At 38.0% G+C, this 23,814-nt stretch overlaps 1 protein-coding gene across 10 annotated transcripts in view; it reads right to left on the reverse strand.

Annotated features, from left to right (window-relative positions):
* The window catches only part of CadN (neural cadherin), a 131,427-nt gene that overhangs the window by 80,098 nt on the left and 27,515 nt on the right, over positions 1 to 23,814 (reverse strand). For all 10 annotated transcript variants that reach the window (XM_070996219.1, XM_070996231.1, XM_070996229.1 and 7 more), the window contains one exon: positions 9,043 to 10,792. In XM_070996219.1, the coding sequence (XP_070852320.1) occupies positions 9,043 to 10,594 (1,552 nt within the window). In that variant the 5' untranslated portion in view covers positions 10,595 to 10,792. The remainder of the gene's footprint in view (positions 1 to 9,042; positions 10,793 to 23,814) is intronic.

The following is a 23,814-nucleotide window of genomic DNA, read 5'->3' on the forward strand; positions in this document are numbered from 1 at the left end:
AAAAATATTTAAATGTTTCAACGCATTAAGCTATGTAAATTGTTGTTGTTGCCGCTGTCCGGGGACTGACACGCACTTTCCATTCAATAAAATTGCCACCACACAATGGCACATCAATTTACACAGACTCTCGTACTGAGTGGGTCCCGATAAGGGTAGTGGGGGCTGGCAAGTGTCCAGATCGCCCAACAACATCTGGCATGTTGTCATTAAAGGCCAGGCCAAATGACCCCCGAAAAACAGAGGGGCTGCCGAGGAGATATCAGGGAGTATACAGTGGACTATGGTTAAGGGGGAAAATAATGCACAATTTTTAGAGACTTTTTAGCTGAAATGTTTCTTTATTTTAGCTTTTTAAATTTAAACATTATTAAAAGATAAAAAGAATACTTGGTAATATGTAGGTACTTTAAATATGTTACCAATTTTAGTGTTATAAAAAATATGAAATCGATATAAATGATTTGTTTATTTTAGGGCTGCCCAGCTGGGGAGTTTAGCGGACAACGATTTTCCGCGAACAATTTGTGTTTGCAATGTGAAAACAAAATGGCCACCGAACATGGCCAATCCGCAGGACTTTCTCCCTTTCTCCTCCTTATGGCACACCTGCTGTTTGATTTGTGTTTTTCTCACTCAAAAAATAGTCGCTGGTTTTTCAGTTTTCGTTTTCATCAAATAGCCAATGCGGTTAACAGTGAAAAACGCTGTGCTAAATACGCTTTTCATTTGTTTTCCCCCTGCTCTTATTTAAGTCACATATTTTCCATTGCCAAAAAAAAGTGGGGGAGTGAAAATTATTTATTTCGCCTGGACAAGCAAACGATTATTAAATTAGCTCAGTGAAAGTTTGTATTGCGATTTTCAGTTGCATAAACTATTAGGATCAAGAGCGTACAAATATTATAAAAGGAGAGCTTAGGGAATTGCCAGCATTTTATGAATTTTTTACGCAAATCTCTTGCATCTCTAAATATTAAAACACCCACATTGCTAATCCCATTAATTATGTAAAGTGAGATAAAAAACCGCTTTACCTCACCATCAGCGAAATTAATTATTTATATTAATGCAATTTGTTGTTAAGTTATGCAACATTATATGTGACAATGATGATGACCAAAACATGTGCTTAAAAACGTGTTTAATATTTAAATATTTTAGTCTGGCCTTTGACGTTGATGCGTTTGGCTAATTTGGTTAGAGCTCTTCTCCGGCCATAATCAAATTCAATGACATGTGAAATTTTCACGGATCACTTGACGCCAAACCGAACGATTTCGCCCACTCGAGTGTGAAGATTTTGTGCGTTAACTTTTCATCAAGCGCCAAGCCGAGCCAGCGATTATTATTGCGGATAACAACTTCATAGCTCTTGGGTGTGCTAATTGGACCGTGACGTATGTGTGTGTGCGCGTATCTGTGTGTCTGCTCACAACGCCCACAAAAACACAAATCACAGACTGCGAACCGTGATAAATAACTGCCGCAAGAAAACGTCAAGCCACAGGCCAATTGTACTCGCTATTTTCCGAACAACTCCCTACTTCGCAGTGCACATATATCGTTGCCCCGTTTTCCCGCTTTTCCGCTTTCCCATTTTCCCGCTTTCCCGTTTTTGCAATGCAAATCGAGTTGCCTGCCACGCACAGAATGGAGTCTCCGGACCCGTGTGCTTACGGGTTCCGTGTACGGATAGGGGTTCCCATTGCGCCGTGGTATGGTATATTGTAATAAACGCAATTTGTATCATGAATTATTACTGCGGCGAACAGGCCGAACGGATGGGCGGGCTCAGCACAGCAAAACCGAATGGGGAAACGAAGTTCAAGGAGGTTTGGTATAGGGAAAATACCTAAAGATACCCTATCTAATAATAGGTTCGAAATTAATAAAAGAACCTTATACATTTTGTATGGATAGAACATGGTAATCTTTCTTATCAAAATTTGGGAAAGAAAATAAAAAATAATATCTGTTGCATTTTAAAAATTAATATAATAAATGGACTATGGCAAAAAGCACACATGCCTTTTCCATTACAGGCTAATTTCCTTTTTTAATTATATAGCACAGCCAAATAACGCACACACAAGAAACTTCTGGATCAATTTTACCAAAACAATAGTTAAATGAGCACAACCCATCGAATCGACAATTTGACCAATGAAATAGTTACTCTTACAACAGCAAAATAAACTCAACTTACTATTTTATTGTAGTTTTACAATAAAAAGTGGTAACAAAAAAGCTGTCAACTTTTTATTTAAGTTACGTTTCTGTCCTTATTGGATTTCTCCTAAAACTTTTTTTGTGCCTTTTAAAAATACTTTAGAAATGTAATTCTTACAAATAAATTGATATTAAAAGCTCCTCAAAATGCATCCCAAAGTCGATGTACCTTCCCCAAACCATTTACCATTTGGAGCATTCTGTAACAAGAGCCAAGTCCAGCAGTCCGGCAAACGACGTTAGTTTGAACAAACTTTATAAAAATGGTATGTGAAATTGCAATGCAAACAAATTGGAAATAAAACACACACACGACCAGCAAAAAAGAAAAACTAAGAGGACAAAAGAAAGTGTGGCCACGAAATCCAGGGCCAAGAAACGCCATTGAAATAAATTTTCAGCGTTTAATTTGCCCCAGTACTTTTGCAGAAATAGTTCTTTATTAACTTGCTGGACTTGCAGTCAATATTTCTTAGCTGTATCCAATAAAATGCGCTTCCGCAAATTTATAGAAATAGTTGAAAAGTGAGGAAAACTAAGCCAATCTGCTGAGAGATTGAAAGCTAAAACTTTAGCCAACTCTCGTAGCTGCTTAAAGTTGATTTTATGAATCCAAGAGTCAATAATACCCCAGGGATGTCCAACAACAAAGTCAGAGCTCAGCAAATTTTTCGGCGTTGTCAAACATTTGCGCTCAAGTTTTCCTATAAAGTATCTATATGATTTTATACATACATATATATAAATTTGGCTTTATTAGAGGGTGGAATTCTGGCTTCTTGGCTTCCTTGCTTGTTTACTTTTGTGCTTTTTCGCAGCCGTCGTCTCTGTTTACTTCGTACTTATTATTCCATTTGTCGTTTAGTTCTCTAAGGGCTCTCCTTCCTGTTTTGACTGCCCAAATGGGGCGCCATTACTTATCCCTTGGACGCCATTATATTTTTTTCTCTGTGGGTTTGTGAGTAAGTGTGTCTTATTGCAGTCGCAGTCGCCAAAAACCAGAAACTAAAAACACAAAACAAGCAAAATAAGCCGCGTTCAGAGATTTTTCCTTTTTGGACGCAGTGCGCCATCCATCCTGCCGAAATTTCCCATTTTCCCATCCGTCTGCCGCCATGGCAACATGGTCGCAATAGACGCCATTTTGTTGCCACATCTCTTAGTGGAGAGCTGTATCTGTATCTGTGGCTCCATGTGTGCGAGGATAGGATACGGATGCGATGGTTTTGCTCCTTTGGTGTAGCCTGCCTTTAGGCGCTTTGGCCCCTGTGTCTGCCTTTCGTTTCCTGTCTATTTCAGTTTCTGATTCTGATTCTGATTCAGTTTCTTATTCGAATTCAGTTCCTGTTCCTGTCTCTGGCCATGCCCATTTATTTCAATGATCCTGTCACTTGTCCACTCCGATTATTCGTTAATTCGAAATTTGCCTTTTTTCCTTTCCACCAAGTTCAACGTTTGTTATTACTATTTTCCATTTTGTTTTTTATAAAGGCCCTTCAAAACAAGTATTAAAATGTATCTAATCGATGGCACGTCAATTTCTACGTTGCAAAAGTGTTGATACTTAATTGACAGATTAAAATATGAACGGTAAACAACAAAATAAGTAATAAAGATTGAAAGCATACTACAATTTTTTTAGAAAGAAGTTTCAATTTTATTGTAAACTTCTTTGCTGACTTTTATTATTGTCCTCTAATAAAAAAATCTAGTGAGTGGAAATTCAATATAAATGTATTCAAGTATTCTTCAATCAACACTCACATTGTGCTTCGAGTGTCACTTGTTAAATAAAGTTCTATAAATGCTGATTGAGCGCAACATCGAACATCCAATTATGTATTTCCATTATTCTTGTATTTTTATACCAGTACTGCACAAAATGTAGTTTTTTTCACAACAAAGTCATGTTCAACAAAAATTTGGCCAGTCGCATTTTACATGATTTTCCATATTTGTTTTAAGCCGTTCTATGTTAGCCCAAATGCAAATAAAGTTGGCCAAAAAAATCCTAAATTGATTTTGCTTGTAAAGTGTTTGCCAAATTTAACGGTGGCCAAACAAATGTCATATTATATATTTAATTTTTCATATTTAATTAGGTAAGCCAAAAAGGTCAAACTGTAATGGTTGTTTCATATTCCTAAAACTGATTTATACATAGTTTACGAAAGATTTTCAAGGCCTTAAACGCTGAAAGAGCGGTAATTCAAATGCAATTTCAATTAGATTAGGGAAAGCAATCAAATGGTATGTCAAACGAATGCTTGGATCTGCATTTTTTATTTGGCACAAAGCCGCGTGCAGGAAAGGTTGCATTTATTTGCCCGAACACGCGGTACTTCAAGTGACATTAACTCGAAACCTGTTAAATATTCGCCCTGCTCGACTGTCACATTGAAATATCTTAACCAGGCATCCTGCATCCAGCATAGAAAATTTATGTAGCGAAACTTTTTTCAACATTTTCTCCCCTACTTTCTTTTTTTTAACCTCCCCTCGGCGGCACTTGGAATTTAGGCCAAAACACTTTTGAAGCTTGCAACATGGCGCAGATGTGGGTTGGAAGTTTACAAATTTTCAAGAGCTGCAGAGCCGTGTAAAGTTAGACGAATGTGACATAAATGATTTTCGTTGATGGTGTTTCTCCACCATGGTAAAGTTTACAAAGTATTTAAGCAAGTTTTGCATCTACATTTTAATACAATACATTGAATGCAGTTTATTTAAAAATTTAAAATGTATTTTCTTCAACTAAAACTGCAAGCTTAAGTTAGTCATGCTGATTTCTCTATTAAACAAATTATAAAATGTGTTGCACCCTTTTAGACTCAAAGCTAAAATTTAATGTCGTATGTAGCTGCTCAACCATATGACATTTTTCACATAATTGATGTAAAATGTACATAATTTATATTAAAATTAAATTGGGACAAAGCGTTTGAATAAATGATTTACCGTGCAGTCGGCGGCATTTGCCGTAAGCCTAATTTAAATAATTTCCATTACGGGCATAGTTGGCGTTGCCTGTGACTTTTCCCCCGCGATGCTCTGTGAAAGCCCAGACTTGCATATAAAACATGAAATTAATGCTTAATTAAGCAAGTTTCTACCTCCACATAAGGAGTGTGTAACTCGATTATTTCTCCAAAGAAGAAGGCACTAAGAAACTTTCCTCGCCATAAACTTAAATTCTGATTTTCATAATTTATACGCAAGCTCAGCCGGAGGCTATGCCACAATTTGCGCAGCATTAAACCAGGGTTGCCTCCTTTTAGAGTTGCCATGCTGCCCTTTGTTTTATGGCAGCCAGATGGAGTTTGTGACCCATGGCTGTGTAAAGTTTTTATATGGGGTACAAGTCCTGGTTTGACATCGCTATGGTAGTTTTTATCGCAATAAAAGTTGGCAATTGCAAATAGAGAGGGAATAGATGTCAACTGCTGTATCTTTAAGTTTGCTTCTGAAAAAGTACACCTGGCAAGTTCTGGCTGAGGGATTGCTATGATGAGTAAATGGGGGTATACAGGTAAAAAAAAAATATAAAAAAGATCTTATATTGCTAAAAAAAATAGCTAGTGTTGTAAAATCAATTTTAAAGGTGCCAAAAAGTATGCAATATTTTGTGATTTCTTTTTTGATTTTTTAAGTGTTTTCAAAGTTTGGTGATCCCCCTTGATTATGTTTTTAGTTTAATAAATCAGAAATATTAATAATATAAACCTATAGTTAGCAGAAATTTATTTTAATATGTTTCTGAGTGTGTTTGTTTTTGTTCATTTGCATGCGACTTTCCATTTTTCGTGCAGAGCATAAATTTCATGGCTTTCCCCTTTTACCACATTTTTCTTGTGGAATGTCAAAGCCTTCTGCTTTTACCCTCTACCACTATCCTTTGGGGAGCTATTCCAATGCATAAAGGACTGCATACATTTTTGGGCAAAACAATGCGCTTGGAAATTTCTAAAACAAACACACACTTGTCCTCTCTCTTTCTAGCCAGCTCTACCCCTCTCTTTCGTTTATGCCATGTAAAATCGTGCGTACTTATTCACACGAAGTAAACTCAAAACTCATTTTGGTTTCTTTGGGCGTTTTGGGGTGAGATAAGGAGAATTCTAATTGTTACGAGCATTTTCCTGTTGGACTTGGCGCGAGTCCTAAACACAAAGAAAAAAAAAACCAACAACCCAACCCTTAGGAAAGTTCTCATTTCTCGAAAAATCTCTTTCTCAGCAGTTCTCGAAATTCTCGCATTTCTCTCAATTTCAAAGGCGCATGCTCAACAAACTGTTCAAATTTCATTTGTTTCGGTCTTTAGTTTTTCACGTTCCACATATGTTGCTCTCGATATAAATGCATTTTCCTCTCTCTTTCACCCTTTCTCCCTCTCTCTCTCTTAGCCTTTCTCCGCCTCTACTTTCCCCTCGGAAAACCTCATGTGTATTGGCGTAGCATTTTAAATGAATGAAAAATATTGTCGTAAATTTCTTGTTCACTTGTGCTGCTTTATCCTCTTCCTCTTCTTGGCCTTTTGGCTGGTGCAATGCTTTGTTAAGTGTTTTACATAGTTGAGTTTTCCGTTTTCCCTCCCTTTCACCGTTATCCGACCCATGGGTGCATCCCAGAATTTTCCTTTTACCTCCGCCTTGCCACCGAATGCCCATAAATTAACTCACGGATTCTGGGATCTTCTGGAGAGCCTAGAAGTAATGCTGCATAGAATATCTAATTACTTGCCTTAACGCTTGAAATACAAATCATTAGTTCAAGTGGTTAAGATAGTCATTTGGAGATCTTTCCTAAAAAAAAAAGATAAACGATTTCATCAAGTGATTTATTTATTTGTTTAGCAGGTTGACCGTTTTGGTTGGTTTATCTTCTAAATGTTTTCATGATCTTATATATTAACTTAAACGGGCTCATTATGTTTTTATTAATTGAAAAATAAATTCAACTGCAAAAAATTTTAAATACTTTCAAACAAAATAAACAATTTTTTCTAACTATGTAAATTTAATCAATAATTTTTACTGTGATGCTAACTAATTAATGACAAATTCAACGATAAATATTTACTCAATTCACGATTCTTCATTTTTTTGCTACTTATAACACTGCCAATTCATTGCTCTCAACAAATACATTTTTAATCAGTTTTCCAAAAGCCGCCTGCACAAGTGTCAGGACATTCAAAGGACATTTTCCAGAGGAGCGAGAAAGGCTGCGATAATGTGTGAAAGCAAACAGTGTAAATGAAAATCACTCAAACAAAGGGCAGATGCGATAGCGAATGAGAGACAGTTGCAAAATTTATGGAAACTGTTAATTGACTGACAGTTGAACAGTCGAAAGGGGTTGAGGGGTCACCAATCGCAGTACAGAATTCGAATCAAACACACAATGCGGAAAAACTGCAGATGAAAGTTTGCTTTTCTTTTTTTTTTAAAAAACCTTTTCCCGATTTAAATGAAACCAGTTTGGGTGTGTGCGGAAACAGTGAATATATTCCAACATTTCATGAACTTGTACTGGTTGCAAAACCAACTTGGACATTCGGAGGGAAAGCTGTCAGTTGTCTGAACTTTTCATTCGACTCGTGTCAAAAGTTGGGCGCAAAAAAAGGGGAGGGAAAATGCGGTTTTCGGGTTTTCCGGGATGAAGGACCACCGGTAATCCTAACTTGCTTTACAGCTGCTCAGTTGATGCCTGAATGGATATGGGGACTCTCGGATGCTGTGGGTTCGATATTTACTTACTGAAACACGCTTGAAATGACAGTCAAAGTGGGTGACAAAAAGTATCACAATGTACCTAAGTACATAAACACAAGAAAAAAATGTCCATTAAATTGAAAAAAAAATTAAAATAATTTTTAGAAATATCAAATAATTTTTGCACACCAAAAACTATATGTATAAAACACAAATTGATTGAAGATTATATGATTATAAATTATTTTAAAAATTAAAATTTAGGTAAACAGTTTTTTCCCGGTGTATCTCTGTTGTATCGACCGTAATTGCTTTCCTTGTCAACCAAATATTTGAAAAGCAATTTGCAATTTTATTTTAAACAAAGATGTTGCAAGCAACAACAAGGATTGAAGAGAGTGAAATTAAAAGAGAAAGCTTTGGATAGTCAGCACTTTTCCTGATTTACGTTTAATTGTTTTCATGCCCAGCACAAAAGGTCACATAAAATCACTTCCAGTTGTCTTATTTCTCTTAAGCTCATGACAATGAGGAAAATTGGCAAAGATAATATTTTATTTAAATTAGGCTTGCATTGAAAACTCATATCTGTCAAATTTCCAGAAATGATAAGCTGTTAAGTCTCTGTTTGTAATCATTAATTGACATCAAGAAAGTGCATTAATATGCCAGAATTAATCTTTGTTTTATCAGTCAACCCTCCACCGTTTTCAATTAGTCTAGTTTGGCCATCATTATGTACTCTGGCTTGATTTTCCAAATTTTCCGCGCAGAATTTCCATAATGCGATTAATTTATTGGTATCATAATGCAGACGCATTTATTTTCGGAGTATCCTAAAGCACATAATTACGCTTAAACAGCTGAACAATTTTGTGTGCTAATGGGAAAGATTAAATAGGCTGTGTATGATAAATCTCCGAATAAATAACGTATATGGTTGCAATTTCGATGTCTGGACATTGAAAACTGCATATTTTTGCAAGAAGTATTGTTTAATTGTATTTTGGGATATGTGTTGTGAGCTTTTAAATGAGATTTTATGGCAATTAAGCCTTAAAATATATATGGGAAAATAAATCATGTATTCACTTACCATTATGTCCCATATTGGTGATGATGACCCAAAAATCGATGGTCTTCTCGGGTCCCAACTCTTCGTAGTCCCACTTCTTCTTGACTCGAACAGCTCCATTTGTTTCCACCGTCACCCATGGATTATCATCCCTGATCTTGAACGTTTCCTTATCGGTTTCCTTTTCCAACTGGAACACCGACTTTCCCTCGGTATCTCCATCAGCCTCGGTGAATTCGATCCTCTTGGTGGGTCGCACAGCTCGGGTAACTCGTCTTTTCTCTCGGTGATGTGAGTGATTATTGACCTCATCGAGTTCCAGATGTTGCATTATAAAGGAAACCGGTTCGGCAGCCAGAAACTCCAAGAGGACCTTGGCGGGTTTTGCACTCAATAAACTGGGATATCTCAGATCGTGGGCTATCACCTCGATAAGAAGTTCGTTTGAAGTGGGCTCGCCGGCCAGCATTATTTCGCCAGTTTGAGGAACTATGATCACAACATTGCTGGGCGACTTGAGGCGATAGGCAATTTTATCCCCATCAGCATCGGTGGCCTCAACTTTTCCCATGATAGCAAATCGTCGATAAGTCACGCTGCTATTGCTCTCCATATTTGCAGATTTTTGACCGGCAATGGCAAACTTATAATCCAGGGACTTGAAGATCGGTCTATTATCGTTCTCATCCAATACAGTGATTTGTATTTTGGAAACCGTCTTATCCAAGCCATCGACATCTGAAGCTTCTACGGAGAGATCATAGTGGGCACGTTCCTCTCGATCTAAAGGACGATTGGTGACCAACCAGACGCCGGACTCGTCGTCACCATTTATCACCAAGGACTTGGCACTTATCTGAATATTCCTGTTGGCCTTGCGTTCCTGCAGAGCAAAGGCATCGTCCACGTTGCCATCGATGATGGTGTACCTAACCTTCTTGGGTGTGGCCAGTTCTTCATCTAGGATGGAGCCACTGAAGGCCTGCATTAGGGGTACTCCTCTTACCCTGGTACCCGCCGGTTGATTCTCCCTCACCTCACCACTGGCATCGAGTAGGGATCCTGAGAATCGCAGCATATCATTGCGATGCATCACGAACAACTGGAGATTGTGGGTGTTGGTGACATTGGGGGTTTGTTCCACAACCACCAACTGAACTGGACGATTGACGAGCGGCGATATGTCCGCTGTGGTCATCACCACACCATCTTCCAGTACCGTAAAGTACTTGGAGTAATCACTGTCCAACATGTGATAGGCAGCACCGCCGGCATGCGAGCTACCATTTATCTTCACAGGATGGGTTTTGAACTTCTTGATGCTGAAGCCCGGATAGGTGTCGTGTGGCAGGACCAAGGACATTTCGCTGTGATGCGATGGTGACTTTTCCACATCTCCAGGACTGCCGGCCAGCATGCGAGCCGCATTTTCCGCCGACAAGCCAGCGAATGTGGTCTCCTCGATGGCCAAAATTAACGGTAGGGATATCAAAAATATCGCGCAGGTGTATATATTTAGTCGGTTGGTTATATACCGTTGCCTGAGCTGATTCAGGCAACGTCGTGCCGCCATTTTGCCGCGGCACTTTCTGATCCTTTCTACTATCAACACTTTTTCCTTGACTTTTCCTCTTCTATTTTCCCCCTCTTCAATTGTGAATTTTACACTTAACACTTGACTTATTCATGGGTGAATTTCTTTTGTCCAGTCTCCGGCTTTTTTCCACTGTTGATCAATACATGTTCATTGTTTAGTTGTGGGTGGCGCAAACTGCAAATAAAATGGGCAGAAAAGAAATTTGATTTGTGGTTAGTAGCCGTTCTCGGTACAGGTAAATATTTATGGGCATTGTGCAAAGTTTATGGGTCATTGAAAGTGAATTATTCATGCTCCAGGTAAATAAATAACATTTTGGGCAACCCTGCAAGGGTTAATCAAGTATGCAGGAATAGTGGAAGTTAACCCGGGGACTATACATATTTAAATAGGGTGTAATTAATGTAGTCATAATATCCGAGGTATTGATTTTACTCGCACAACAAAGATTTAACCTATTTAACGATGTACATAAGTAATAAAATATTTAAATATACTTTTTATTCATATTTAAATAATTATTGGTATGGCGAAGTCGTATATTTGTTCTATTATGCTATCCAAAATGTTACTGAAAGCATAGTTAGACCGACAAATTCCATAAAACCTTGCAGCGCTTACGTGGTAATTAAACTTTAAGCCTGTAAATGGAAAATGGAGTCAAGTTTTCGAGGCTGTGCCATCATCACCATCACATCACATCGTAACCTGCAGCTGAGCCCGAGAAAACTGTCAACTTTTCACTTTTTAATTGCTGTGTGGCAGGCAAGGCACCAGACGCTCAAAGAACACAGAAAACGTTGCACAAAGCGAAAACTTTTTAATGATATTAGTAAAATATTTTATATTCAAGCCATTTTGGCAGGGAGAAGGAGTAAATGGGAGGGGTATGGCAACATTGTCACAGTCTGTTCCCGTCAAGGACATTCCCAGGATGTGGGATTTTCGGTTGGTTTTTGATGTTCCCCTGGCATGCTCTACATAACGCCTCGGCAATTGCGTTGTCCCCGGTTCTAGGTAATTTTGTAGAGCTCTTCTACATTTCCACCCCCTAAAAATATGTGCCACACATGGCTGACCTTGAAAAGTAAAAATTTCATTGAGAATATTATTTTAATTACCCCATGTGCAACATGCCATGTCTGTTCAAATTCTCTCTAATCCGACAACGGCACGCACCCTGTAATTTCGCTACCTAAAATTGGGTAAGTCGGAAAAAGGTTCTTTCCCCTATAAACATTTTTCAAACAGCTGCGCAGGCGCCACTGACTTTTGCCTATTGACCGTTTCGAATACATCCCAAATGTGTTGACAATAGTTTTATTTGCTTTTTACGCGTTCCCTTCAACGAGGAGGATTTCTAGTCTAACAATTGTCAGGGTGACAAGGAGTGGGGGTCATAGTCCGCTAATGATCTTATAACTAGCCTGACTTATTATTGGGTGTGACCGGAATTCGATGACAAATGATTACACGAGTAATTTCAAATGAATAATGGAACACATAACTGCACGTGTGGAACAAAATCGAAAAAATGTCGATTCTTAATTACCAACAGTTTATTTTTAGTAATGCTCACAGAAACAAAAGCCTGAAGAACCTGATATGTAAGAAAACCAATTATTTATTTTAATGCGTTAAAATAGCTTAACATTTCCGCCTCAATTATTCAACATAATCCATGACTACTCGAAATTAAACATCGACTTTTCTACTAATTTTAAATGGCCCCCAAGCCCGAATCACATATGTTTAATTCTCACCTCTTTGGGTTATCTTTCTTCGAGCATCTTAATTGCAATTAGCTATGAAAATGTCCCCAGCAGCCGAGGAAGATAATAAAACGAAAACTTTGGCCCATATCAGTGCGATCTGCTAATCAGTTGGCGGAGTTGACTACCAAACAAATTATCGAAATGTTCGACATTTGCATAACTCGCTTTTGTTGCTAATAAACCCATAGTTTCGGGGGTAACAAGCTCGAAGATATAAGCGATATAAATCATTTACAATTTGTTTGGCAAAAAAAGAAGGCTTTTCTACTCGACTTCCAACTGAATCATTTCTTTGTCTTTCCTAATTTGATTGGCGGCCGCTTTTCTGCGTGTTAAAATTCATTTGAAATGCCCCAATCAGCGATTAATCAAAACACAGTTCGGCTTTTTGTCTCTTTAAAAAGTTGGTTTCGTCTTTTTATTTTTCATAGTGTCACTTAATTAAAAGCGAAGATAAAACGCGATACAATATGGTGAATAAAAGCGTTCCTATATATGCATAGCTCTACATTTCGGCATAAATGAATATTTGATGCTGGAATTCCTCGTGTTTTATATTTATATATTCAAGCATTCAATTGATTGATGCGTCATGGCAGCCAAAGGGCATGCAGGAGAAAAAGGTAAATGAAATGCATAAATATTTGGTAGCTGCGATGGAGCTTCAGTTGATGGAAATGTATCTTTGATTTTGACATAAAGTTCGGCTAGTGAAATCAATCTGTCTTACTTTCTAGAAAGCATTGATACTATTTCAAAGATTTTTTCTGTTGACCACAAACAAAACCTGAGACACGCCCCCATAGAGCAACACCTAGAGATTTCCCCATTTTCCCCCATTAAAGTCATTTAAAATCGATTTAATATCCATGCTGGCAGACCACCTGCCGTGTGTTAGCCCGAAAAGAACTCGAGTGTGAATATGTTTTTGAAGAGACAAACATAAATGTATTCAAGCTCAAGGCGTTGCCGGTTTATTGTTTATTAGATTTTTAACCGCTGGCAACAGTTTTTAACAATTTTCAGTAGCGAAGCTCGTAAAAGATCAACCCAACTGCATAAATTACCGCTTGGGACCCTCCTAAAAATTTCCTGGATTGAATGACAACCAAATGTTGACTAATGAAGCTTTAATTGTCTTCGATATATTTGCCTCCCTTTTTGTGGTCTTTTATGAGCTGTTTGCCAATGGTTATTGATTTCCCCTTTTGAATATTACCCAATAGCATGCAATTGATATTCACATTTTCATATTTTATTTGCTCACTCCCCACCCGCACAAAAGAAAGTTGTCGTCATATTTGATCTGACGATTTCTTTGACGCTTTCTATTCAGTTTATTACCAAAAAATAACAATTTCTTATTGGGTCTTTGTTTCTAGCATTCAACTTTAGTGGTACACAATGGGAAATTGATTTATACAAAAAGCTTTGGCCAAATAATAGTTATTTAAACTATTTTTTATAAAATGAATGATAGGATGTGTACAGATATGTTATTTGGTTTTAGAAAATGTTAAACTTTAAACTTTTTGTGGTTTTTTGTAGAGTCCACCCTTGTGTTTATGAAACACCCTCATAATTCTCCGAAAATGATAATCATTTACAACTCATTTCCCTAATCAAGGTCACAAAACGGGGTTTCTTAATTCCCAAAAAAAAAATATTAAATTCAACATTTTTTACCAGGAACTGCGGGCAACCCCAGAGAATTATGCAAATGAAAAACTAAATGGGGGTTCTAAACAAAAGCCCTCCCTAAATGGAACACGATGAGAGGCAGGGGCTCGGAACTCCTCATGTGCAAGTCCACTTTATCAAAGGCGATGAGACATATTCCGTTTGAGGAGTTTTCTATTATTGTTCCTGCAGAGCGCGTGGCACTCGACCCATAACAATGGCCAAAAAATCTCCCCTGCCAGGTAGAGACTTGAAAATGAATAGAATGCCAGACAGAGGGGTGAACACACTTCCGATTTTCGATTTTCTCTCTCTTTAGGAGGGTCGAAAATCAGGTATGTCCCTCCGCTTAATGTATCCGGCCATGGCAACAGAATGGATGACAGGACAGCAGCAAGCAAAGTGCTTCATCAAATATGAAGTAGGCCAAACGAGCAGAGGGAAAACGAATGGGAACGCCAACCAAAAATTGTCATCCGCATTGGCGACCCTCCTTTCCTTTTTTGGGTGACAATGAAAAATTGAGCAGACAATGATTAATTGGCCGGCGCTCGGTTGTTTTGCTATTTAAATTGAAGCCGGGACGAAAAATAAAATACAAGAAAAATAAAATTTCGAAAGATGAAATTCCCCTGAAATCGGCTGAAACTCATTAAATCGCAGAGTCCTGCGTGTATTTATGGCCTGTCAACACTTTCGCAAAAGGATGACTTCGGCATGCCAATATCGCATTTGGTTCGGTTTCTGGTCCCCAGGCTATTGTCTCAGACCGAGTCATAAATAAAGTCATTACGCACTCTTCTCTTGTTTATGTAGGTTTTTCTTATTCCCCTGCTTTTCTTGTCTGTGCCATGCGCCAAAGGATTTTTTGCATGCGATCCAAATATTTGCATATCACAAGAAACCCGCTCCCAGGGACCGTAAATACACAGAAGCCAGGTAAAAGAAAAAGAGGGAAGTACGGGGAAAATGAAGGCGTGCATACACTCCAGGTAAAGAGCAACCTGATACTCCTCCGACGTCTGGCAACAAATTATGTGTTAACACATGGGCAGCGCTTGGTGACACGCCTCCTCGGGATCTGAAGACTGGTTGGTCGGGAAAAAATAACAAAAAACCCTGACTGCTAACTGGAATTTAGCGATAATGATAACTCAGGTAGCTGATCACAAAACGCCTGTAAAAGTGCGGGGAATGGGTGGGGCTCAAATGATGATAGCTGGGATACGTGTCGAACTTAAGATGTTGGGTAATCATAGTTAAAGTGCTTGCACTTGGAAAAAATCCGAAGAATATAAGGAAATATCATGATAAATTAAAATTTGGTATATTTTCAACTAACATATAATATTCTCCAAGTTTTAAGATAGTTTAAAGATTGAAATGTAATAAAAAGCAACTTCCAAATTGGTTAAATTATTAAATAAAGTTTGGACTGCCCTAAGAAGTTTTCCGAAAAAGCAAATCTTAAAATATTATTCCCTCTTTACCACTCAAAACATATTCTTTAGAGCAAAGATAATGGACAATTTTCTAAGCCAAACTGACTTATCATGGCAAATAATAACATCAGATAATTTGTAAGGATAATAGCTACCAACCACAGCTATAAGAATCTAATTCCCAGCAAAAACAAATCGAATTTTCCTGTATTTACAATAGTTGGCTCTGTCGACCAGAACAATTGGCCATTATAATGTCATTAACTGGTGCCCTAGAGGCACAAGAATATTTCGCTTTGTTCGCTTTCTGCCATGGCAAAACAATTTTAGTTGATCAAAAGTGCTTTTTGGCTCGCAGCGTACCGAATATTGCCGAAGCTTTTAAGCAATTAAATGTAGGACCTGCAGTTCCGCCGATGAAGGAGAGGAAGAAACCCTTTTGTTGCCGTCTTGGTTCCCGGAATTCACCGGGGAGAAATTAACTTTTTATGCCCCTCCTGCAAGCGAACGCCTGGAAGGTGTTGAATAGAGGTAACGCCTTAATTAAATTTGCAGACTTTTGTCTGGCTTTTTGTGGCTGTGAGGTATATTTTGCGTGCACAAAGCGAATTCTTCGATGTGCCATTAAATGGGCTAAAGTGAGGGGATGTGGCTATGCAGGTCTTCAGACTGGCAATTGTTGATTACTTTCATTTCGAAAAGGCGATTAAGCAATTTCGTGTGTTTGGATTAACATGCCGTTCTGCATGCAATGGCTTGGGATTTCGAAAGAGGACAAAAGGAATTCCCTGGGATATATTAAAAAACCACTAAAATCCTTAAAATGTCTTGAGTCTATGCCAGAAAATACATGAGTATGCACACCATTAAAAGTAAAATAAGATACATTTTAATCCGATTAAGCGGGGTATTTGCCAAATATTCTCACACAAGCCAGCATATATTTTCCAACTTCTAATATACCTATCCGCAACTTTTCCTGTTCAAGTTTCCGAAACCAGGCTTCGGAAATATTTCAGCCGATGAGAAATGTTCAACAATGGAACTGAGTTAAGCATGAAATGTGCCAAAAACTTATGAGTAGAGAAGCAACTAAAACACATTCGAGCAACAAGAAGAATCGTTGGCACTATGCCAACTGCAAAATCTACAACCCATGACTGTCCGACTGAAAAGGGGAAGTACCGCACCTCCTGAACACAGCACCTCCCGCCACCCCATTCATCACCTTCCGCTGCACTTCCGGCGTCATCGTCAGCGCAAAAAGTGCAATGTACTAAAATTGAATTAAACCAAAAACAAATAGAAGAAAGAATTGCAAGGAGAAAAAAACACCCAGCAGAATACAAAACAAACAATGTAGAACGTAGAATGCAATCGATGAGAGGGGAAAAAGAAACAAAATCAATTCAAAGGTGAGAGGGTGCCTCGGTACAGTGACCGTCATAAGCAAGAGGACATTCAACTTTCCCGAACACTGAAAAAATCATTTACATTCTGACAATCTCTGTTCATTAAAATTATAAAATAAATAAAAAGCATCAAGCAATCAAATAAATAATACTATTTGAAATTTTGTTTAAAACTTTTTTGATTTTAATTCCTTTTTATATTTCTGGTTTTTAACAAGTAAAAATTATATTATTTCAGTGGAAATATTTTTTGTTCTTTTGGAATTTTCACAAATTTTTTTCCATGTGCCCAATGGGGTTGTTGCACACATCTGTGTGTTTGAAAAAAATGCAGAATATAGCATCAAGGTTAAATATTTGCATTTGTTCCCTGCCGCGCGAATTTGCACCCGTGTATAATTGTCGTTTATTTTATGGAATCGACTGTGTGTGCCACATTTCAAAGCCCAAAAGCCTCGAACGCTAATTAAATTGAGTCGCAATCCGACGCATAAATGGGCAAATGGGGACGAGAATTAATTGGAAAGCATTTCCAATCCGCTAAAACAATAACAGCGTGGTGTAAATGTTTTAAAGCGTCCCAAGTGGGGATAAATACGGCAATTGGAACACCTAAATAAATACCAGATGCGAGAACAATGCCCTAGGGAAGATGTTAGTCCCGGATTGTGTGGTTATCGATTGAAAAAAGGTGTGTCTACAGGGGAAATTTAAAATAAACAGTGAAATGGCAATCAGTGAATTTGTTGAGGAAATATTATTGTAGTCAGCTCTACAAAATATAATAATATTCAAATAAATAATGAAGTAAGAGGATTTCCCTGAAAAATAACTTGAAAACGATATTGTTTTTTATGATGTGTCATTATGGAATATAAATTTTGAAGGTATTTCCTTCTGTATTGACCGCTTTTATTATTTTTTAGGATCTTTGGTGTCTCTTTATCTTTATCTGAACTACATAATTTAGATTAAAATTGATAAATATATATATTTTATTCAAGTTAGTCCCATTGGTTTATAATTTTGGGGATATAACCTTTCATTGTCTACCTATTATGAACGATTTATCGATTTCCGTTGTCTGGTATTTTCCACTCCTCCAATCTATATCTCTCCTTTTCCCTTTCTCCATCCTTTCTCTTTGTCCTTCACGTATTTATGCGCAGTCACGTTGTTGCCGTGGCAAATCGTCTTCGTCTCTTCTTTTGTTGTTGCTGCGGCTGCCCTGAATGAATTTTACATTTTTATAGCGCCCGGTCTCGTATGTATAGTACGTTCCTCTTGTTCCTGCATGTGAATTGTGGATCACCCCTCGTGTTCATACATCTGCATTTTTTTTGTGTTCCTACAGATTTGTCACAAGTATTGCCGCACACGCCGCTCCGTTTCCACTTTTTTCTGCCATTTGTCGTCACCACCCCCAGCAGCCCACCCCTAACCCCGGTAAGTCTGTCCAATTCCACTCATGCACTCAAAAAAAGGGGGTTTTATAAGTTATGAAATTCATTAGGGAAGTGTATTTATTAAATTAAACATGCTATTTTTTTATGACAGGGCGCAAAACCAATTTTTTCTCAGACAACTAACTAAACTAAAAATATTAACTAACTAAAATATTATTAATATTTATGATTTATGATCTATAAATTTATTGTCAAGATAGAGTCCATAAAAAATTAACATACACTAAATATTACCTGATATATAAGATACATAAGAAAACATATACTGGTTTTGGTTCCTAACAACGTTTTTACAAAAATAACATTTACTGGTTCTGGTTCCTAACAACGTTTTATATATACTACTACATTTAATGTTCTGTTTACAAAAATATTGTATTGTAATATTGTAAATATTGTAATTGTTTAAAAAAAGTATTTCCTTGACTTATAAAAAAATTGTTTTTTCAGAGAAAAAAAAATAAAAATTGGTTTTGTAATTGACAATATGTTGATTTCTTTTTTTTGAGTGCATTCCTGCTTTTGTGCAATAAAAAGGATACGATGCGCGAGCGCACACACATAAATATGCCTGGCACACACACTCGCACTCACACACACACTCGCAGACGATGCCGGAACTGTTGTCAAAGGAGGAAGTGGATGGCCGCAGGGTGAGGAGAATGGGGGGGGGGGGGGGGAGGACTGGTACTCCGAGCGGGATTCATTCAGCGGACGGAGAAGAACCGCAGCCACCGGCAAAGAGGGCAATCACCCGACCCGAGACATCGGATCACAGACTATATGATTCCTGCTTGGGGTTGCAATTCCTATTGATTTTCCATTGTTTTTGTTGCCGCTGCTGCAGTGCGGCAAAAAGTTGCCAGAAGATTTAGGAGCTTCCCCTTTTTGGTTAAATGGGAAAGCCCGCTCCCTCAATAAGCTTCTGGTTTTTATACGCCACCCGCAGCTGTGGCTTCAACTCCAATTTGTTGCAAGTGCCACTTGGCAAAAAATAAACTAACCCAATGCATCGCCGACATCGCCATTTGACACAGTATGCAGATTAGCAGCTAATGCCCCCCTTGTATTCCTCAGTGCTCTATAGAGATCTCACTGGATTTCGCTCTGCAGCTCTCCACTTAAGATTGATTGATTGTCAAGTGGATGAGGGAGTGGGCGGTTGTTTTGACCCTGCTGTTGTTGCCCTGCCATTCCAGAGCAAATGCAATTATTCAGAATATGAGTTGTCGTAAGCTTATTAGAGTTATAAGCTTAACCCTCGGGGAACTGAAGGATGCCCAGATACTTGATATCCGACAGATACGTTATTTGCACAAGTCATGACAGCTATGATCCATGTTAAAATTAATTCAAAGCTTCATAGAGTCTCTTAAATATTGCATCGTTATAACAGTTGTTGGTCACAATAATATATTATCAGATTAAATATTTACTGAGCATAGAACTCTGAAGTTTTTTAATTTTTCGTAAAACATTATAAAATCTCCCGTTTGCTGGCGGGGTGTCTGCTTTTAATTGCTGTTGCCAGCTAATAAATTTTAATTGTCCTCAATTAGCCACGGAATGCAGCGGAAAATATGAACAACCCGAGGGGTTGGAACTCTTTTATGCGAGGCCTTCGCATGCATTTAAACTAATTTTTCGCCGCCCTCGGTCGGAAGTTGTTTGCATTTTTATGGGGCCTGAAAATTCCATTAGAAATGACATACTCTGCATTGCCACTCAAATGAAGACAGTGAGGCTCAATTATGGAAGGCGGGGCACACAAATGCAGCACATTTGGCGAAGGCAAGGCAAATATTTCCAAGTGGCAACCGGACTGCCCAAGTTGACCCTTCTTTCCCATCGCAGCCTTCATCATCATCATCATAAGACTCACACATGCTGCTCACATGTGCCCGCCGAGTCGAATGCATTAAGCAGAAATTTCATTCATAAAGATTTCATTCCATCTCGTTTTTGCCCTGTCTCAAAGAGACCACAAGGCGTTGGCCTGGACCGGCGAAAATAAGTGCAAGAAGACCCCGAACCGAACAAGATTTATTGCACAGGGGCGTAGGTAGCGCCTTTCCAAGAGGGTCATACAAACCAGATGTGGAAAAGTTATAAGGCATATAACAAAAATCAGTTGCCAAGAAGTTGGCTTATACAAACAAATATTTTTCAATAACTAAGAATTGGAACTATTCAGCCAAAAGATCTATGTAAATTGATTATAATTCAGCAATTTAAAAATCAATTTGAAGAAATAATAAATATTATTTAAAAACAAGGTATAGTTTATCGTTTCCCTTAACAATGAAATTTCTCTCACAAGCTGACCCCTTTTTACCGAAGCCCCTGCTAGGAGCATCTCAAAGAAGACAGCCTCAAATTAAAATTCGAGCAGCATCAACAAAAATATAATAAATGAGAAATTGTTTAAATATTTGCCACACACGAATGCCAAGCATGCAAATTCATTGAGCGCTTGAAATTCTCAATTTCACAATTCGTTTTGCTGCAACTCCAGGAATGCAAACATGGGCCATCAAGGAAATTATTATTATTCTGTACCTCGAAATTTGTAGGAGACGTGCTTTTAAGACCCCAGTTCTTCAGTTCTCCTGGGCTAGGGTTCAAATAAATTGCTTTTGACTTGTCGTTTGAGTGGAAAATTGCACCAAACGGAAATTGAGGTTGAAATTAATAATTTGAGACCTTTTGCCACCCTGGCTGGCGGTAAATGTGCCGAAAAAAATTAATTGAAAATGCTCTACGCAAAGGAAGTTGCCAATTTCGGTTCAACCTTTTGTTTTTATCTTTACTTTTCTTACTTTGCATAAGCATTGCTTTGCTTTCAATTTAACCGCAAAGCAATCTCAATCAATCTGAATAGTTATTGACCAGACAGGCGGCCCCCCGTCGCATTTTCTATATCCACCTACCAAAGAGTCCAATATTTCACGTGCTTTTTTCGCTCCTCGCGCCGCCATAGCCATCGATCAATGAATCTTCGACGGCGGCGCGTTTCGACCGCAATAAGTCAAATACGAGGCCAGCGAGCTTCATTATGTTCAAAAGCCCAACCGCAGAAGGGAGCCAACCTCTTCTCGCCAATAGCAAGAAAAAAAAAGAAATATACTGTAGCAAGAAAAACGACAACATCAAGACGAGCTTGGCCCCAAAAGGCAAGAACAATGCAGCGCAGATAAGTCAATTATATTGACTTGGCCAAGAACTCTTCGGGGCTGTCTGTCTGGGGCTTTTAAGGTGGCAACCAGCTTTTTGCTGCTCCTCTCACAATTCCCACAGTCGAAAGTCAGCGTCACCGTTGCTTCGTCTTCAGTTTTTTTCGCTTTTGGCCCGAACCAAGGCGATAACATCGACGCTGTCAATGGCAAAATGGCAAGCAGTGGTATAAAGTGGCTTAAATATTTTTAAGATACATTTTAGCGTCCCCTTTAATAGCTAAAAAGCATTTTAAGTTCTTTAAAATTTGCTGGATTTAAGGTATAAAGTTAAAATTATTCTCATTTTACAACTGCTTTCTATATTATAAATATTAAAGATAATATGAAAATGCAATAGTTCAATTTACTTATTTTAGAGATTGCAAGATCAAGCGTTTTTATATTATATTTCCCATTTAAAGGTTTCAAATTTTATTTCGCTTTGGGAAAAATAATATCTTCTTTTGTATAACTTTTAACCCACAGTTTCTTCATTTCGTTGAACCGCCTTTGCCACACTTTGCTCAAAAAAATATCTTCCGACCAGACGGTGTTTTATTATTTTCCCGACTGGCACGTAGATTTATACTCATATTTATTTTTGCCTCTTATTTAATTTTTTCCAAATTGTGTAGCATCTTCGGACCGCTTTGAGCTTTCGGTCTTGGGCCTTTTTTGTTTTGGACGTCCAAAGTGTAGACGCAATTTACTGATTACATTATTGCCCGCAAATTGCTAGATTATAGTTTGCTTGTTGCCTGCAAATTATGGCTGTTATTATTGACTGACAAATTATAGTGATTAGTTTTTCATCTTTTTCAATAAAATGGAAATAATTTGGTGTAGGCAATTTCGCGCTTAATATGTGAGAAAGGTTCGTTGAGGAAGTAGAAAGAAGTGGGCAAAATATTTTGAAATTAAATTTATGTTAGTTTTGGCAACAAAAGAGATTATTAGCCCAAGGAAATGTTGAGTGGGGCTTTTTAAAAATTATTTATATTTTTACAGGGCATTACTTTTAAGTTGATGGTAAGTCGGTAATATTAATATATCTTTTACAATTATAAAATTCCATCAAGTAGCTCAATAGTCTCATACAAATATAACATTTTTTCAGCACTTTCCCCAGCAATATCTTTTAGATAAAGTATCTCAAAGCAATATCTAACAGATAAAGTATCTCTAATCAATATCTTATAGATAAACTATCTCAAAGCAATATCTTTTAGATAAAGTATCTCTAAGCAATATCTTATAGATAAAGTATCTCTAAGCAATATCTTTTAGATAAAGTATCTCAAAACTGTCCTTTCTTTTTCCTGATTCGCATTTGAGTAAATTTCTTCTATTTCACCCTTCGTTATGCTTTTATTTCCAGCTCATCGCGACAAAGCAAACATGAAAGCGGAGACTAGGAAACCGGCAAGAAGCTCGCAGTGAAAGCAAAGTGCCGAGGAACAAGTGCAGTCCACATGGCGGCAATCTCTCGTGGATTCTCTCTAGATTTCCAGAGAAATGTCTGAAAATCTGCAAAGCTCTGAGAGTTTCCACACTCTCTCTCCAGCAATTTCTCTCTCGCTCGGCGAAAAACCAACCCCCCGAGAAAATACAAAACTCAGTGTGCAGAGTCCTGCCAATTTTCCTACTGGGAAACTATGTTGGAGTACTACGAGTTCGTATTTTGCTGATAAGCAGCAGCCGCTGTTTTCCTTTTTCCGCTCGGTGGACGGGGGAAGGGGCAGAACATAATTGTAGCTCCAGACGAGAGAGGGGGAGGGGGGGAGCAAGGATTCAATCGATTTTTCATGCTCCTGCTCCCCAAAAAAGCTGAGCGGGAGCTCGGGCCAAAAAGAAACTGCTGCATACGCACAGGGGCAAAAGAGCCCAGCGGCTTCTCGGGCTGGGGCTCCTCTCTCTCTGTATTGGTGTGTGTTTCACTGGCTGCCTGTGTGTGTGTGTGGCGTGTATGTATATGTCTAAGGTGTGTTAACCTCAAATGCTCCATCGCACACACACCAAAGCAAGGGAATCAAGGGAAATTGTTTAAAAATCAGCTTACAACAATTTAAAGCTAACTTTGCTTCTCATCACTCACAAAAAATTTGTAAGGAACAACTCAAAAGTACTCCACTTTCTTACATTTTTTAAACTGTTTCACAGAAAACGTATTATAACTATTTTATTGTTTTACATTTTATTTAAATTT

The sequence above is a fragment of the Drosophila suzukii genome, chromosome 2L (assembly GCF_043229965.1).
Source record: "Drosophila suzukii chromosome 2L, CBGP_Dsuzu_IsoJpt1.0, whole genome shotgun sequence".
NCBI classification, from domain to species: Eukaryota; Metazoa; Arthropoda; class Insecta; order Diptera; family Drosophilidae; genus Drosophila; species Drosophila suzukii.